Genomic DNA, 16,310 nt, shown 5'->3' with positions numbered 1-16,310 from the left:
CCCTCCCCCCCACTTCCGGCTCCATCCCTCAGCCTGGAGATGGATGGTGGTGTGGTGACAGGTGCTGAGCCACTGCGATGACAGTGCTGATTCCCCCATAATTACTGTCTGATGAGACGCCAGAATTAGCCACTGCGTAGCATCAGGGGGCAGGCACGGGATGGGGCATGGTGCAGCTGAGGGGGGGGGCACCCAGCCTCCTCGCCTGGGGCTGGTCTGAGCTGGGGAGGAAGAAGTAGGCGGGAGGAAGCCTCATGCAGTTAATCGGATGCCCATAGCGTTGGACTGTGGTTGGCCATGCCTGGACTCCCAAACCCTGGCTGCGGTGCAGAGGCCTCAGGGCACTTCCAGGCTGCCCACTCAGACTCCCGGGCTATGCCCACTGAGGCTTGGAGCTGGGATTGCCTTGCTGGGGCCACGAGTGGCACAGCTGCTGGGAAAGGGGCTGGGACACAGAGCAAGGCCAGATGGAAGTTTCTGGAGGAGCAGGTGGGTTCAGCTGGCCTACCTGGGGGCAGGGGGAGAGGCCTGAGTCCCCTCCAATGCTGGTCCTCCCTGGCATAGTATCAGAAAGAGGCAGCGACCTTTGGGCTTCGACACGGATCCACCCAGAGGCACCTCTGAAGGCCGCAGCTCAGAGTCGTGGTGAGAACACGGGCCCCTGACCCAGCATGGGCAGCACGGATGGGGCCGGGGCACTGGACAGGCTCCTCCAAGCATGACCTGAAATGCTGGTCTGGGGCCTCCCCTGCCCCACAGGAAGGGCCTTGTGGCTGACATGGCTGATGGCACTTATATTTTTTCTTTTCTTTTCTTTTTGGCTATTTTGGGTCACACTCTGCGATGCTCAGGGATTACTCCTGACTCTGCACTCAGGAATTACTCCTGGCGGTGCTCAGGGGACAATATGGGATGCCAGGGATTGAACCCAGGTCTGCCACGTGCAAGGTAAATGCTCTCCCCACTGTACTTTCACTCTAGCCTTCTTTCTTTTTTTTTTTTTCTTTTTTGGTTCCTGGGCCACACCTGCAGTGCTCAGGGCTTACTCCTGGCTCTGTGCTCAGGGATCACTTCTAGCGGTGCTCAGGGAGACCATATGGGGTGCCGGGGATCGAGCCCAGATCAGTCACACACAAGGCATGCAAGCAAGAGTCCAACCCATTGTACTATCTCTCCAGATGGCACTTCTGAGGGAACCTGTGCTTCCTCTTCTGGGACGTGTGGAGTAGAGTCCCAGAAAGGACCGTGGGACCCTCCTCCCAGCTGCCCCCTGGCCATCTCCAGCTCCCGCAGCCCCACTTGGCACTGTCCCCAGGCCCGCTCCCCCCTCCCCGCGGAGAGGAGGGTGGCAGGTCTCTGTGCCTCCCTGGAGAAGGGGTTCATTAGAGAGCTTGGCAACACGAAGAACCCCCAGCTGAGACAAGACTCGGGGGTCCTGTGGAATCCACAGGGGCAGTCCCCAGTGGGGACCAGAGCCCAGAAGCTGCCCCTGCCATTAGCCACCCTGACCTCCAGCAGGTGGGGAAGGGACTCTCCCAAGGGGGCTCAGATCTGAAAGGGCAGCAACCGTCGGAGGCCCTGGAGACTGTGGTGTTAGGGGGTCGGCTTCATTCGTGGCTGGTCCCAGTGAGGCAGGTGCTGGCTTTAAAACTCGGCACATGAGGGCTGGAGCAATAGCACAGCGGGTAGGGCGTTTGCCTTGCATGCGGCTGACCCGGGTTCAATTCCCAGCATCCCATCTGGTCCCCTGAACACCGCCAGGAGTAATTTCTGAGTGCAGAGCCAGGAGTAACCCCTGAGCATCGCCGGGTGTGACCCAAAAAGAAAAAAAAAAAACTCAGCACGAGAGATAGGAGGGTGGCCTCGAGTGGGGGGAAGGGGGGGCAGAAAGAGATCGTTGATTCCTCCCCCACCATCCAGCCTATACCCCACTGCGGGCGGACTCTGGGGAGAGCTTCCAGGAGATGCTCTTGGCACCCTACCAGGCCTTCCCGGTTGGCGCAGACCCAGCACAGTGCAGGCAGGAAATTGCTGAGTCTCCTCCTCCTCTCAGTGCTGCTACCCACCCCCCCGCCCCATACACCCCCAAGCTTCTCCGGGTACTAACCTTGGTGTCCCCAGAGAGAGAAAATAATGGGATGCAGATTGGCTGTTTGTGCTCGGCTGGCTTGTAGGGCAGAGGAGTAATTAACCCGTGAGGGCGGAGCCCGGGTGCCCAGCTGCTGCCCCGCCACGCTCAGCAGCAGGTGGAAGTGGGTCAGAGGTTTGCCATTCCCGCCCTTCCCCAGTGCCTTTAGAGCCGGAATGAGAGTGGGAGGCGCCCAGGCGCCCGGGTCTGGAAGGAGATGGCTGGACGTGGCCAGGATGGGGACTGCAATGTGGGCTCTGTGTGCGGGAGACCCAGGCGGGAGGCCTAGGCTCCATCTCTGGCCCCACCAGGTCCCTGAGCACTGCCAAGACAGGCTTTTGAGCACTGAGCTGAGAGTAGCCCTGGAGCACTGCCCCAAAAACAAACAAAAAGAACTAAAATTATTGGCCAGTGGAGATCCTTAACCGTATCCCTCTATTTCAAAATAAAAATAAGAGGTTTTTTTTTTTGGGGGGGGGGCACACCTGGCGATGCTCAAGGCATCACTCAGGGATCACGTCTGGCAGGCTTGGGATTTAGGGGATTGAACCTGGGTTGGCTGTGTGCAAGGCAAATGTCCTGCCTGCTTGCTGTATTAGCGCTCTAGCCTCCAAATAAGGGATTTTAAAGAAATGCCTCAGCAAGGACCTCCTGAACTTGGCAGAGTAGGAGAGAGAGGGAGGAGGTGGAAGCTGGACTCAGGAAGGACAAATGGGGTCCCCGCTACCTTACACCCCAGGCAAGAGAGGGACCAACCTAGTGCTCGAATGTGCCCCAATCTGAAACTGGCTTAAATGGCTCTGCTCTGCCTGTGGCCGCAGTGCCCAGTCTGCGGGTGGTCGCCATAGGGGTGAATGGTGTCGGGCGAGCCTGCCCTCCTAAGGTTGCCCTCTGCATGGAGATGCGTGTAGGGCATGGTGAGGTGGGTGCCACCAAGCCAGGTGACTGGAGAAGCAAATGTGCTTGGAATTGGAGGTCCCTGGAGGGACTGTCTGGGGATGGAGGTCCCAGGAAAGGCCTCAGAAATCCGAGGAGCAAATGGTGGGGTGGGAGGACTGGAGCTTTGGCCCAACCTTTATTATTATTATTATTTTTTGTCTGTTTGGGGCCACACCTGGCTGTGCTCAGGGCTTACCTCTGGCTCTATGCTCAGGGATCACTCCTGGGGGCACTCAGGGAGGTCCAGACTGGGTGACAGGGGTAGAACCCAGGTCAGCTACATGTCAGGCAAGCGCGCTACCCACTGTGCTGTCTCCCCGGCCCCTGCCAGCATTTCGAGGCCCTGATGAAAGGGCTGTGATGGGAGTGGAGGAGCTTCTCCTTCACTTCACAGATCGGGGTCTCGTCTACCCTGGAATGGGATGCCCCCCTCCAAGCATGCTCTTGGCTCCTCGCAGCTGTGGAGGTTGGCACTGGTCCTTCTGGCCCTCTTGTGCCCTTGGGAAAGAGACTAGAGTCTCCGCGAGGTGGCGGAGTGGGGGGCAGGGGTGCCTGGTTCCTCCGCCGCCCCTTCCTTCCTCTCACCACCGCCTCTCGCCTCTCAAGACGGGGCGCTGACAGGACACCTCTGGCTGCGTGACGGTGGGGGGGAATGCCACGCCGGCGCGGCTTGTTAACAGGCTGCTGTCGGGTGCCCGCCAGGGCTGTTCCCGGCTTTCCCACCAGCAGCTTCAGACTGGGGTGACACACTTCCTCCGCGTTGCCGCCCCCTCCCTTCCCAGGGAAGCCAATTAGCCAGATCTTCATTAGGAGCGAAAAATCACGCCACAGCCCTGGGTCCGATCAAAGCTTGGGTGGGGGCAGTGGGCCGCCGAGGCAGGGCTTGGCTGTGCTCAGTGCACAACCTGCACAACCGTCTGCTGCTCTTCTTTTTGACACAGTCCTCGCTGGCTCACAGAGAGGCCCATCGGTATGTCAACTGGGCGCGAATAGAGCTTTTATTAAGCCCCTGTGCGGTGCTATTTGGAGGGAGGGGGGTTAATGCCATCACTTTGCCTGCTGGATCGGGGGCAGGATGAAGGGGATTGTATTTGACTGAAATTCTGGGCCAGGGACCAGCGTGTTGGGTCCCCTGCAGAAGGAGGGGTATCTCTTCGTTTCTGTTTGTTTGGGGGCCACACCTGGCAGTGCTCAGGGATCACTCTTGCCTCGGGGGGTTCATATGTGGTGCCGGGGATGGAACCCGGGTCGGCTGCATATAAGGCAAGAGCTATCCCCGCTGTGCTCTCACTCCAGCCCAAAGTGAGGTGTCTTGTCTCAGGATTGAGCTCAGGATACCTCGAGGGGGCCTCATTCAGGTGGTGAGTGTCAGGGTGCGGCTAGGCTGGGACCCGCAGCTGTCTTTGGGGCCTCAGAGTGGGGCTGGGCTGGGCACTCTGGCAGGTTTCCACCCCCACAGATGCCTCCTAAGACTTTGTTCATCTTGGGGGCCCCCTGGGACGTGGGGCCTGCGGAGGGGGCTCCCCTGGCGATTGCTTTCTGGGAAGTGGCATAGTGGGGTGGAAAAATCTCTGTGCAAGGGGCTGGCGGTGGGATTCATTCCTGGCTCTGCTCCAGCTCCTGTGTGACCTGCTCCGCTCGGGCCGGGGTGTCCTTCCTGCAGAAGGGGCGTGCTGGGGAGAGCACTGTGGGGTGCAGGGCGGGCAGGAGCAACAGCACAGTGGGGTTGTTCCCCCCTTCCTCCGTGGGAGCTGGGTGGAGGTCCTGAGGACCACACAGTGTGCAGACTGGCCGGTGAGCACGGAGGCCCAGCCTGGCCCTGGTGGCTGAGGGGCATCCTGTCCTTGTCCAGTTCTGTCCCAGCATTCTGGGTGGAGGAGTGCCTCTGCTATCGGAGCAGGTGTCTAGTCTGAGAGAGGAGGGGGAGCCATCATCTGACTGAGCTTTCAGTTCCATGAGTAAACAGCCCCCCCCACCCCCCAGAGCCTCTTAGAGAGGAGGCCAAGTCCCTGGGGAGAACCCGGTCTGCTGGGGGCCAGGCTTGGTCCTAGGTGAGCCTTGAGCCTTGATGGGGACCCGTGGGAGATGAACGCGCCTCCCTCCAATCCCCACCCCATCCCCATAATGGGGAGCATGACCAGACCAGGGGGCCCTCAGGCCGGGCAGCAGGAGCCATGCAGAGGAGTGCACCCTCTCTCCCACCCCCCAGGGGCCAGAGGCTCCCCAGAGGCCGCCGCAGGTGAGCGCGCCCTCCCCGCCCTACGAGGCCTTTAATTAGATTCTGACTCGTTTACCGACTAAGTGGCCTTCCGTGGGTTTTAAATCTGCACAAATTGGTGCCTGTTTTTCTGCCTGCTCGAGGCTGTGGCTGGCAGTGCCCTCCTCTGCCTCCCGGAGCACTGTCCTCTTTGCCCCCCAGCCCGCCTCATCCACCTCCCCCCACCGGGATGGGAGAGGGCAGGAGGGCCCCCGGTGAGCGATGTCCTGAGGCCCCTGAACCTCAGTTTCCCTCTGAGGCCCTTCCTGCAGCCTAGTGCTGGGTCGTGGAGGTGACATCGGGCAGGGCACCCTCTCAGTGCTTCTGCAGTGCGTGGTTTTGGGGAGTCCTCTCCTCATGAGGAGCTCACCTGGCCTCGCTCTATCCCCGAGCATCTGCCCCCCATCACCAGAGCCCCCTGTCTTGCCCAGCCCTCTCCGTGCTTCCAGGCTGAGCTCTTTCCTGCTCGGCTCCCCCAACCTCTCTTCCCTCCTGTGGTGCCTGGCTAGCAGGGGCTGGTGTGGGGGTGCTGGCCTGGCCCTTCTCCTCCCTCCAGCTGCCCGCCTCTCCTCTCCTCGCCCTTCCTCCCGCTGCCACCCCCCAGCTCGCCTCTCTGGAGTGACAGGGCCACTCACCAGGGCGCTGGGCATTAGCAATTTGGGGGGCTATTACACAAGAATGTTTACAGAAAGGCAATTGCCCGGAAAATGACTTTGGTTGCTGTGGTATGGGGCGGAAAAGATGGTTTAGGAAACAGACACAGATGGGCTTCTGTTCTAGGCCCCCACAGGCAGCAGGGCCTGGGGGGTTGGGTACACAGGGGGTGCCCTAGGACAGAGGACCAGTTCCCTCATGGGGTGGGGGGGCCAAGGGAGGGGGAGGGGCAGGTTCTGGGTCTTCTGCCAAGCCTGAGATGTGGCTGGCCCCTGGATACCCTTTGGCCTCTAGCCTCTGACCTTCCACAGTGTCCTTCCCACTGTGGCAGCTGCAGCCTGCAGGGAGGGGTCCTGGGGTACATTTGGTGGTGGTGGTAGCTGTGGGCTTCTCCAGGAGAATGGATGGGTACCCCTGGCTTTGTGTTCCTGGGTGTGGGGGCACCCTGGGGTCCCCGCCAGGCTGGCCTCCCAGCAGTGTCCATGGTCTTCCCCGTATGACCGCCCTGGTGTTCCAGAGCTAACGCCCAACCCCCACCTCCGCCCCTGAAGTGACTAGGGCTCACAGAGCCACCCCAGTGCTTTGTATCCTTCAGAATTCTGGGTCCTGAACACGTATGAGGGGGTTCCCACAAGTTGCCTTCTCCCTTTTGGGGTGGAAAGGTCACATCTGGCGGTGCTCAGGGCTTAGTCCTGGCTCTGAGCTTAGGTATTCATTCCTAGCGGTGTCGGGGGACCAAATGGAATGCCGGGGATCGAACCCAGGCTGGCGGCATATAAGACAAGCATCCCGCCCACTGTGCCCACGCTCTGCCGCTGCCTCCTTCCTCTTGTCTACAGCTGAGTCTTGGTGCTCCCTGGTTTTGGCTTCCCCTTCCCCCAAGCCTCCCGCTCCTCACCCCTCTCCCGTGGAAGGTGACACATCATGTGTGACGTCATGCCACATGTCACTGGCAGCAGCCCGGGGAGAGGCTAGATCTGAAAGGGAAGGAAGGGCTCAGTGGCTTGTGAGATGGTGTCACTGTCACTTGGGCATCTTCAGTCTCATCATGAGTGACGTGACCTCACGGGGAAGAAGGGGCAGTTTCCGGACAGCCATGAATCAGGGTCCTGAACCTGCATGGGGCGCAGGGAGTGGAGCCAAGTGCCTGGTGAAGCCAGTCACCGGGGGTGCCTCCCCCTGTTCTCCGCCCCCCACACCCTAACGGCTCCTTCCCCTGCCCTGTCCTTTCTCGCCCTGCAAACCCCAAGGAGTCACCCAGGCCCCTTCCCTGTGGCTTCAGTCCCTGACTCAGAACTTTTGACCACCTCGCATACCCAGAGACCCGGCAAATGTCCATACGTGGAGGGTTGTCTCTCGGTCCTGCAGCCCCGCACCCCTGCCCCAGCTCTGCCCCTCCCTGTCCCCCCATCCCACCATGGCTCCTGACCTTGTAGTCCTCGGTCCCCAAGTACCTGCCCCAGGAGAGTCCAGCCCTGCTGGCCCCTTTGTCCTCCTGTCCCCCATGACCCCTGCCAGCTTCCCCAAGTGGGCAGTACTCTCTCCCAGAGAATGCTGGAATGATCCAGCAGGCAATAGTTTTAGGGTGCAGTTGGGGGTGCTTTCTGTTTGTCCGCTTAAGGAAGGTAGATTTCTCAGGGGGAGTGGACAGCTAAGGGATATTGCTTTTGGAAAAGGGACTTCAGGGGGACTGGAGCGATAGTACAGCGGTAGGGCGTTTGCCTGGCACGCAGTTAACCCAGGTTTGATCCCCAGCATCCCACATAGTCCCCCGAGCACTGCCAGGAGTGATTCCTGAGTGCAGAGCCTGGAGTAACCCCTGTGCATCGCTTTAGGCCAAACTGTTTGGGAAACTCTGGCTGCCAGCGCAGGAGCCCAGCCTGGTCAGGAAGTACTGGTCTGCAGGGGTTCTGGGCCCCCTGCCGCTTGCTAGCATGTATCCCCAGACCTTTTCCTGGGCTCCTTGTCCTCCCAGAGGGGCCTGAGGCAGGGCCAGCCGCTGCCCAGGCCACCACTCGGATGGATGACTTTGTCTAGCCCTGCCCTCCTTTCCGCCCGCCCGGGCAGGGTCACACCCACTTTACAGCTCCGTGCCTGGAGCTCCCGGTGGAATGGGACCCAATGACTAAGTGGGAGTCACGGGGCCCAGGGAGCAGCTGACTCTGATCCAGGGTGTCTCCGGCCTGCCACAGCCTCCCTGTGCTCTGCTCTGCCTTGCAAGATTGTTTTTTGTTTGTTTTATTTAGCGGCTGGGGGGACAGTGGGGGGAGGGGAGGGGGGATGTTTGACTGCATCCAGTGGTACTCCGGCTTACTCCTGGAGTTAGTCCTGATGCTGCTCGGGGACCATATGGGATGCTGGGGATCAACCCAGCTCAGCTTCGTGCAAGGCAAGCACCCTACCTGGTGTAGTATGGTTCTGGAGAGAAATTCATGCCTGAGCCACAACCTCACCCCAAACACCTTCTTTGAAGGCCCATAGATGGACCCCCAACTCAGAAGCTGCATCAGTCCTCCCAGGCCCTGGAGCCCCTCAGAAAGGAGAGCAATATGCATCAATGGGGGGAGTGCTGGGACCCCTTGACCCTGGCGTGCTCCCACCCCACCTCACCTACCCCACCCCAGCCCATCCCAGGATCCCAAGGTTCTCTGCTGATTTGGAGCCTTTTCACAAGCAAACTCTACCCCCAAACCCCAGAGCAGCTTGTCCCTCCTGCCCTGTAACCCCTCTCTGCCACTAGCTCTACTGCTCCCTCTGCCCAGGCCTGGTAGGGGGTTGGAGCTGATCTTTAGTGTGGGGTTCCCCACAGCCACAGTGAAATGGAGTAGTGGCCCCTTTAGTCCAGGTGGAAAGGCCTGGCTGACCCTGGACCTCCCCACAGCCTCTGCCCGTCTCAGGTGAGCTGAAACCCCCGTAGGAGGCAAGAAAGGAAGCAGGGGCCAGGAGGGGAGGAGAGAATTGGAGGCTTCCCCCATGGCCATCTGCAGTGCCAGGAGAGCGCAGTGGGCATGGCTGGCTGGCACAGGGGAAGGTCCCTCAGACTCAGGCTGGGCTGGGGCTGGACTCCAGAGCTGGGGTTCTAGCCACAAGATTATAACAGAATCCTCCACGCCACCCCAGGGCAGAGAGGGGTCAGGAGTGCCCCAAACCCATGTCCTAGAGAGTGGCTGCTTGGGGACAGTTGCAAATCCGAGTGGGGGGTGGGGGCAAGAGTCACAGGACACAGGACGCTGCCTCCACCAGCTTGGGCTGATTCTCTGGTGCTCAGAGCACACCTGTGCTGCCTCCTCCCTTTCAGCCACCTTCACTGGCCCCCTGCCCTGGGCAGAGGCCCCCGGTGTCTAGCTTCCTAGGAAGGGTCAGGGCCAGCTCACAAAGGCCCTCCCTCCCAGGGACACAGGCCGGCATGGTGAGAGCTCAGGGCGGCTCATCCACACGCTTGAGTTTGACCATGGATGCTGCTGACTCGCCTGATTATTCCTGGGAACTCACCCCACAGAGTTCTGGGCCCTTCTGGGCTTCCTATTATTCCCCATCGAAATAAAGTGGAGCCATCACACCTGCAGCACTGCTGTTCTCCAGGTCTTTGTTTGTTGGTTCTGGTTTTGAGGCCCCCAGGTCCAGGTCAGGGTGGGGAGGCAGTGAGCACAGAGGGAGAACCCCAGGCCCCAGGCCTGGAGAGGAACCCTGGGACTCCCACGCTCGGTTTGTTTGAATGTCTCTACTCAGCTGCACACACTGGGTTCATTTAGTGTTTTTTTTTGGGGGGGGGAGTGGGGGGATCAAACCTAGTTAAACTTAGGGGTTACTCCTGGCTCTGCACTCAGGAATTACTCCTGGCAGTGCTCAGGGGACCATATGGGATGCTGGGGATTGAACCCTGGTCAGCCACGTGCAAGGCAGCCCTACCTGCTGTACTATTGCTCTGGCCTTTTTTGTGTTTTTGGTTTTGGGATCACACCTGTCAGTGTTCATCAGTCAGTCTTGGTGTGCTTGAAGGACCATGTGTAGTACTGGGGACTGAACCCGATTTAGTCCTGTGCAAGGCCCATTATACTGTTGGTCCGGCCCAGCACACTGAGGCTTTTAAGTATGTCAGTGTACGGTTCTGGCCTTGGTAACCTGTCTTAGCAATAGAACCACAGTAACCCTCCGACAGTCGTGGGCCACTCCCACAGGCTGTGATGATGAGGTCAGGCCCTTGGAAGCTATGTGACAGGGGAGCTGTCCCTCCCTTGGTTTTGGTGGGCTGGGATCTCTTGGGCACTACTCACACCTCGGTCATAGCAGAGGGAAGAGTGTGTGTGTGTGTGTGTGTGTGTGTGTATATGCATGTGTATGCATGCATGTGGTGTGTATGTATATCTGGTGTGTGTGCGTGTACGTGCATGTGTGTGTACACGTGTATGCTTGTGCATTTGCAGTGCAGTAGAGCAGTGCTTTCCCCTGAATTGTGGCTGATCTCACTCGCTACTTGGGTAGGGGTGTCCAAGCCTGCAAGCCTGAGGCCTGACAGCCAGTGGCTGTGTGCAGGGAGGGGGTGAGACGGGACCGGAAGGAGGTGCCCTGACTGGATTCCAGAATCCACAACCTCCCCCTTCACCCCACTTGGCCTGTAAGGAGCCCCCTGGGGGGTCCAGTGGTCCATGGCAGTGCCTGCTGGAGACTCCGCTTAGCGGGGTGGCTTTGAGGTTAACTCTGAGACGGATTATGGAGTGCGGTGTGTTGGGGAGATGACCTCTCAGGTGAGGGTGGGCACATCTGTTCAGTGCCCAGCACGATGGCTGGGGCATGCCTCCAGGGCAAGGGGGGACACTGTAGGACCCCTCTTCCTGCTATAGGGGGGTCTGCATTTAGGCTGAAGTCAGTCAGGTGGGGGGCAGGGCTTTGGGTTGGGCCCTGAGGGGAGGGGATTCTGATTCTGGGGGTAACCTCAGCCCCCGGCCTTTTCTGTTGCTGCTTCTGTGCTGTCCTTCGTCCCTGTGCTTCCTGTGGCCCTGGGCGTGTGGATGGGGGGGGGGGGCAGCGAGGTGAGGGCCTGAACTGCTCTGTCTGCTTCTCCTCCTTTGAGTTTATCCCCAGCCCATCTCCCACTGTCTTCTCTGTGCCCTGCCTCTCCTGTGTGTCCGTCTGTCTGTCTCTGGGTGGGGAGGGAGGGGAGGTCCCCTGTGTCCCAACCCGGAGCCTCCAGCGCCTTGGGAAGTCCCAGGTCTGATCTTTGCCCTTTTCCACCCCCACTCTCCAACCCCCGGGCTTGCAGTGTGCCCTGGACATGCTAGTCTGAGGGAAGAGGCTAGACTTTTCTCCCTAGAGAATACTAGAGAGGAAGACTATGCAGGCTCCTTTCCACATCCTTCTGGAAGCTTCTGGAAGGAGACTCCTCGTCCCTCATCTGGTCACACCAGCATTAGGGAGGCGGACTCTGCTTATCCAGAGTGCCCAAGACCCCTTCTACCAAATCCTTCCCACCGGTGGGCATTGTCCCTCTAAACCTAGGGCAGAAGGGCCAGAAGCCTGGACCTACCCTGGTCCCCACCATCCCTGAAGCTCTAGACTGTCCACCCTGCTCCCCGACCGACCCCCCAGTTCCTGCCTCTGCCCCCTGTGGGCAGCGGGCACCCCCCCCACAGGCCCCGTGCTCCCAGTGACCCCGCTCTGCTCCCCTCTCCCCTCTCGCAGATCCGGAGCGGAGCAGCCCCCCCATGCTGTCTGCTGACGATGCGGAGTACCCGCGGGAGTACCGGACCCTGGGGGGTGGGGGCGGGAGCGGCGGGGGCCGGCGCTTCTCCAACGTGGGGCTGGTGCACACGTCGGAGCGGCGCCACACGGTGATTGCGGCGCAGAGCCTCGAGGCGCTCAGCGGGCTGCAGAAGGCCGACGCCGAGCGCAAGCGCGATGCCTTCATGGACCACCTGAAGAGCAAGTACCCGCAGCACGCCCTGGCGCTGCGGGGTCAGCAGGACAGGATGCGGGAGCAGGTGAGTGGGCGTCGCCAGACTCATTCTCATGATTCCAGCGGCGGAGTTGGGGGGTTGTGTGGATGCCCGGGGTTGCCTTTCTGGCGCCCTCGGAGAGACTGGGGGACGACGGATGGGGGCATGCAGCTTTTTGCCAGGCTGGAACTTGAAGGGTAGCGGCCTGTGAATTTGCTCCGGGGCCAAGCAGAGGGACAAGAGGGACAGCTGTGAGCACTGACTGATTTGAACATGGGAGGCTGTTGGCAGCTGCACCCCATGCCCTGGGCCTGCCTCCCAAGCCTCGCTGTGTGACTCTGAGCTAGAGGACATCCCTCTCTGTGTCTGGTTTCTCCCCAACCACAGGGAGCAGGGGGATTCCCTGGACTCCCATGTGAGCTGGTGGAGCGGGACCTGCCTTCATCAAGCTCCCCAGACCCTTGGGAGCCCAGACACCTCTCTCCGTCCGAGTAAGGTCTCCAGGTTTGTGGGGAATTGAGCCCCCAGTCAGCCCTCTGCTTCCAGGTGTCAGTCGGTGAGGCACTGTCAGGGCTGCAGACGCAGGCACAGTTCCCCCAGTCAGGGGCTGATGGGAGGGTGGCACGATTCCATCAGCGTCATTTTGCTTGGGCTTCGGGGCGTTGCACCCTGCTTCCACACATGTCTCGCTCTGTTCCCCTTCCCAGGTACTCCTCAGGATGGCTAGGAAGGAGGAGCTATGTCCTCATGCCCGTCTCCTCGCAGAGAATGGGGAGGGGGGCATTGAGGAGGTTTGCTTCCTCACTCTGGCTCCTACAGCCCCCCTTATCGCCACCCCCCTCCCCTGGCTGCCTGTGGGGTGGGGGTGTTGCCTGTGCTCTGCTTTCTCCTGGGAGCTGAGTTGGATCTGAATCGGGGAGCCTTTCCATCGGGGAAGCCCATCTGTGTGCTCTGGTTTGAAAGGAGGGGCCAGGGTATTTGTGATCTGGATGGAGCTTAGAAAAGGACAGTTCATTCCCCTTGCGGACGAGGGGCCTTGGGCAGTTGGGAAGGCTTCCTGGAGGAAGTGCTCTCTCTATTTGTCTTAGAAGGAGGAAAAGGGTCTGAAGAGGTAGCATGAAGAGAAGATGTGGTGGGAGGTGGGAGACGAGTGCAGGCTGGGGCTGCTCTGGGCTCTGGGTCCCCCGGCAATGCTGAAGGATCAAGGGGAGAGGGGAGACTGAAACAGTGGGGCCAGCTGGTGGGGGCCTAGTTGTTTTGAGATGGCAAGTGGGAGGGGACCGTGGGGGTCTGGGGAAAGGAAGGGAAAGAGGAAGAAGATAGCGGGCTGGAGGGGGAAGGGACAGGTGGGGTGGGGGGAGTCTGAGAGGAGCAGCTGGCTCTGGCACATGGGAGATGGTGTGTGGGGAGAAAGCTGGGGCCTGAGGAGTGGGGCTGGGATCCAGGAGATGAGTGACCTCTGCTTCCGGTGGAGGACTGAACTGGGGGTGGGGGGTGTCGAGGAAGAGAAGTCGGCCAGAGGGGAGAAGGCGTTCCAGGATCCAGAGTTGAAGGAGAGGAGGGATGAGAGAAACAGCAGGACTGGTCTGGAGAACCTTGGAATTCGTGTCCTGAGGTGCAGAGAGGGAAGGGTCAGTGGACGGTGAGAGAACAGGTCACAGACCCGTGTGTGGAGGTTTGGCCTGGAAAAGAGGAAGTCAGGGTGTGGTCCTCTAGGGGCTGCAGGCAGGGGTGTGCTTGAGAGCCCTTTCTATACCAAGCACTCCCTGGCAGGCGGAGGGTGCCTGGAAACACTTCAGGAAGAGAACCAAAGCCCAGCACCCACTTTGCACCTGTCTTGGCCTTGGGCACTCTGCTCACTGCCCGAGTGTGGGGGTGCGGCCTTAGGGGATGAGTGTTATGAGTGAAGATGCTTGGATGGCAGAGGGCGGAGGGGCAGAGGCTCGGGGTGGGAGAGGAGGAGGAGTTGCTTCCTTTTGAGAGAGCAGAGAAGAAAGGGTGCTGGGGACAGAGACAGGTGCTGGGGACAGAGGCGGGGGTGCTGGGGACAGAGGCGGGGGTGCTAGAGACAGACAAGGGTACTGGGGACAGAGACGGAGTGCTGGGGACAGAGGCAAGGGTGCTGGGGAACAAGGCAGGGGTGCTGGGGACCGAGGTGTGGATACTGGGGACAGAGGCGGGGGTGCTGGAGACGGACAAGGGGACTGGGGACAGAGACGGGGTGCTGGGGACAGACGCAAGGGTGCTGGGGAACAAGGCAGGGGTGCTGGGGACAGAGGCTGGGGTGCTGGGAATAGAGGCGGCGATGCTGAGGCCCCAGCAGATGATCCGCCTGTCTGGTGAGGACACAGGAGGGAGCGGTGAGGGGTGCAGGGAGAGGGTCCAGCATGGCAGAGGACCTCAGGACGAGCTGCAGCCAAAGCGGAAGGCCCCTTGCATGGCTCCAGGGGAGCACCTGAGCCTGACAGGAGAGAGACATCCAGACACAGAAGTAGGGCCGGAGATGAGAGACCCTTGCCCCTTGCGGGCCCCGTCAGAGGGGCCGCCTCTGTGCCCGTGAGCTCTGTGCCCGCCCTGCCCAGGCCACTCCTCCAGCGGCTCCTGCCCGCTCCCCCTAATGGGGTGTCCCCCGCTTCACACACACAGGTTGGCGGCTGGACCGTGGACCCCGTGTGCCTCCTCAGCTCCCTCTGCTCCCACCTCCACGGCGACTCCACCCCTTCCGGGGCCAGCCAGCCCGCCCAGGTGAGTCTCCCACCTCCACTGCCTCCCACAAGTCCATGGCGGACTTTGGCTTTGGGGAGGAGTTTTTTTGGAGGGGGATAACCAGGATTTTTATTCTGCATCCCTTTATCGCATGGAGGAGCCCCCAACCCCCATTTTCTGGAGACTCCAACCCCCGCCAATTGTCTGATTCCCATTCCCGCTACTACCCATCCCCCCCAAACCTGCATCAAGGTTAAGCTTTGGGGAAAATGTTTTTGAAGAGGGAGATTTCTGGACTCAGAAAGAAAAAAATTTTTCTTGGTGCTGGAGCGATAGTACAGCGGGTAGGGCATTTGCTTTGCATGCAGCCAACCCGGGTTTGGTCTCTGGCACCCCATCTGGTCCGCTGAACCTCCAGGAGTAATTCCTGAGGGCAGAGCACGGAGCACTGCTGGGTATGGCCAATAGCAAAAAACAATTTTTTTCCCCCATTCTTGGGGCCAGAGACATAGTACAGTGGGTAGAGATCTTGCTTTGTATGCAGCCAAACCAGGTCCAATCCCCGGTACCCCATATGGTCCCTCAGTTCATTCCAAGTGATCTCTGAGCAGGAGGAGTAAGTCCTGAGCCCCTCGGGGTGTGGCACAGAAGCCAGGATTTTTTTTTTCAATTCTTTTCACCTTTCAATAGGAGTACACCCCCACGTTTGTTTTCTGGAGTCTCTGATATTCCAGACCTAGTGCCCCCCACCACAGGTCATTTCATCCTCTCCCCTCATTTCACCTGACCTTTCCATCTCCTGGAAGACCCCACCCTCCCTCGTCTGGTCTTCAGCAAGTTCTTCACCGAATCTCTCTCGCCACCTTCTCGTGCTCTCGAAGGCTCAGTTTCAGCCTTCTCAGAGGTCTTGGGCCTCTGTCATTTCTTTTGAGTCTGCTCCCTGCTTCCCTGGCGGGTTAGGTGGCTGTCAGCCAAGGGTACTCGTAGACAGGGCTTGTCTGCCAGCTCAGGTCTGGACACTGGCTTGGGAGCATACCAGGCCCGCCAGGCCAGCGGGGAGTGAGAAGCAGTAGGGAAGGGCACATTTCGGGGTCTTAGCTGTGGGCACTCAGCTATTGGAGGGAGAAGGAGGTATAGGGGCAGGGTGCCAAGTGGTCTCTGGTGCCCTACTCCCCTGCAGAGGGGTAGCGGGCTTCCTTATTTTGGAAGGGATTTGGAGAAGGAAGAGTAAGAGGGGCCTGTCCAGGACACGGGTCTCCAGTTCCGGGGACCTTTTAGCCTAGTGGAAGGCAAGTCTAGCACCCGATTGGCACAGTTGGCACAGTTGGCTCTGCTTGTGGGGCATTCAGCCCACTTCCTCCCGCGTTTTGACAGAACTTCAGAACAAAGATGGGTCTGCGAGTGGAAGGGCCTATTGGAGCTGCTAGGAGGTGCTTGTGGAGGCCAGAACGGGGCAGACACGGGCAGGGGCAGGTGCACGGTGACAGGGGTCTAGACGGGGCTGAGGTGATGGACAGGAGTGAGACCCGACTGTCATATGGGGTCTGGTCTGGAGGAGGGGAGGGCATGAGGGGACCCTGGCTGGCGCCTGGTCACTCCTGAGAAAGGGGGCTTTGCAGCAGTCCCCGCATTCCTTGGTGGGGCTGCTTATTCTTCCCACACCAGTGGCTGAGTACCAGGCTCCTTTCAAGGG

At 60.0% G+C, this 16,310-nt stretch overlaps 1 protein-coding gene across 1 annotated transcript in view; it reads left to right on the top strand.

Annotated features, from left to right (window-relative positions):
- SRCIN1 (SRC kinase signaling inhibitor 1) overlaps positions 1 to 16,310 on the top strand; it is a 63,442-nt gene that overhangs the window by 12,726 nt on the left and 34,406 nt on the right. The window contains 1 exon segment of the mRNA XM_056126795.1: positions 11,658 to 11,956. Within this exon segment, the coding sequence (XP_055982770.1) occupies positions 11,658 to 11,956 (299 nt within the window).

This window comes from Sorex fumeus, unplaced genomic scaffold (assembly GCF_029834395.1).
Source record: "Sorex fumeus unplaced genomic scaffold, SorFum_2.1 ptg000063l, whole genome shotgun sequence".
Lineage (NCBI taxonomy): Eukaryota > Metazoa > Chordata > Mammalia > Eulipotyphla > Soricidae > Sorex > Sorex fumeus.
Note: the sequence above shows the minus strand (reverse complement) of the source record. Positions and strands in the feature narration are given on the sequence as shown.